General features: G+C 39.8%; 1 protein-coding gene across 1 annotated transcript in view; it reads right to left on the bottom strand.

Annotated features, from left to right (window-relative positions):
* LOC107102059 (V-type proton ATPase subunit S1-like) overlaps positions 1–1,768 on the bottom strand; it is a 14,981-nt gene that overhangs the window by 8,057 nt on the left and 5,156 nt on the right. The window contains exon 2 of the mRNA XM_015401221.1: positions 665–785. Coding sequence (XP_015256707.1) covers positions 665–785 — 121 coding nt within the window. The remainder of the gene's footprint in view (positions 1–664; positions 786–1,768) is intronic.

The raw sequence follows: 1,768 nt of genomic DNA, 5'->3' as shown, positions 1-1,768 counted from the left end.
GCCTCCGCGGTCTTTAAAAGCAACCATTTGGAAAAACTTTGATTTTACCTTCAACCCGGGTAAGAAATGGCTTGACATGACTCATGCGATTTGCACAGATTACAACGGTAAAGTTAAGTATTTCGGGAGTACTTCAAATTCCCGTTCTCATCTCGAAAGACATCACCCAGAGTTGTTGGTAGAATTGGATAAATCCAAGACATGTTGTCTTGGATTTACCTTTCGGTGTTTACATTATTGCAATAGGTAAATAAAATATTTACAATTATAAAGTCTTTCATGCCAGCAGACTGGAACAGATCCTGAGAATCGTTTTGAATTGTAAATATTTTCGTTTCGAATCGTTTGGATTTAAAAGAATCAGAAAAAAATCGAATTGTGACCCCAAGAATCGATTCTAAATCAAATCGTAGGAATCCCAAAGATTCACAGCCCTAATTACAAGGCTTTTGTTGGACTACTCTATAAAAGTCTGGAATTCAACACTAATCCAGAGATTTTAAATTGAGAAAGCTTTCTGGATGGGAAGTGAAACGTCTTCAAACTGGGAAATAAAATCCAGTGGTTGTTGTTTTTTGTTTTTGTTTTTTTGGAATGACTATGACCAGCAAACTGTTTAATGGGAGGAAAAAGAAGGAAATAGAGCGAGTGTGTGAGCAGCTACCTTGTCCTGCAGGAAGAGGAGCACCGTCTGGGAGGGGGAGCCAAAGGTGGGGCTGAGGGCAGCAGACAGCTCCTTCATGGATACGATGTGTCCAGCCAGAGGAGAAGCCAGAGGAGCGAAGCTGGAAGACGATAAACAAATACAGAAGCTAAATGCTAAACCTTCATCTTAGGAGACATGGAGGGATAGCAATCATTGTTTGGTTGTGCAATTACTGCAGGTTATTGACGGATAGGACTGAATATCCTCTTAAAATGTATTCATTTCTTTTTGCACACAGTAGTTTGAGGAAACCCAGATGATAACTTAATCATTTATAATATTATTATTAAGCTGTTAATGACTTTTCTTTCATCCTGTTACAAAAAACAGAGGTGTCACGGAACAAAGTACAAATACTTTGTTACTGTACTGAAATACACTTTTTAGGCATCTATACTTTACTCCATTACTTATTTTTCTTCCTACTTCTGACTTCTAGTCATTACAGTTTCCAACAAGTATCTATACTTTCTATTCCTTACACTTTTAAAACAAACATTACTCGTTGCTCTTGGAAAGCAAAGGACGTTTTGTTGTGTTTGATTTCCTGACAGACCAGTAAATGGCCTGTACTTATATAGCACTTTTTCAAGTCAGAGGAGTTGACCAAAGTGCTTTCTAGTTAGGCTTGTCCCGATCCGATCCACGTATCGGATCGGACGCCGATATTGGCAAAAAAATGCGTATCGGCAAAGCATGTAAAAATGCCGATCCAGTTTTTAAAAACAAATCCGGTCCGTATTTTCCAGTTTCGCCGATTGAAACAATACATTCCACTATTTTGCGCCAGTGTTCCCCGAATCCAGTCCGTATTTTCCAGAACACCTTCAACACACCCACAGGTCTTTTTGGGTCTGTCTCCCGGCCTAACCATTAAAACAGGTGAATTGGAAGATAGCGGGGAAAATGTCAGCCGTGTGGGATTATTTTATCCTGCACGATGTGTAGATTAGGCTTGTCCCGATCCGATCCACGTATCGGATCGGGATGCCGATATTGGCAAAAAAATGCGTATCGGCAAAGCATGTAAAATGCAGATCCAGACTGCCGATCCAGTTTTTG

This window comes from Cyprinodon variegatus, unplaced genomic scaffold, assembly GCF_000732505.1.
Source record: "Cyprinodon variegatus isolate N-32 unplaced genomic scaffold, C_variegatus-1.0 Scaffold1194, whole genome shotgun sequence".
Classification (NCBI taxonomy): domain Eukaryota; kingdom Metazoa; phylum Chordata; class Actinopteri; order Cyprinodontiformes; family Cyprinodontidae; genus Cyprinodon; species Cyprinodon variegatus.
The sequence above is the reverse complement of the archived record's forward strand: the minus strand, read 5'-3'. Positions and strand labels throughout refer to the sequence as shown.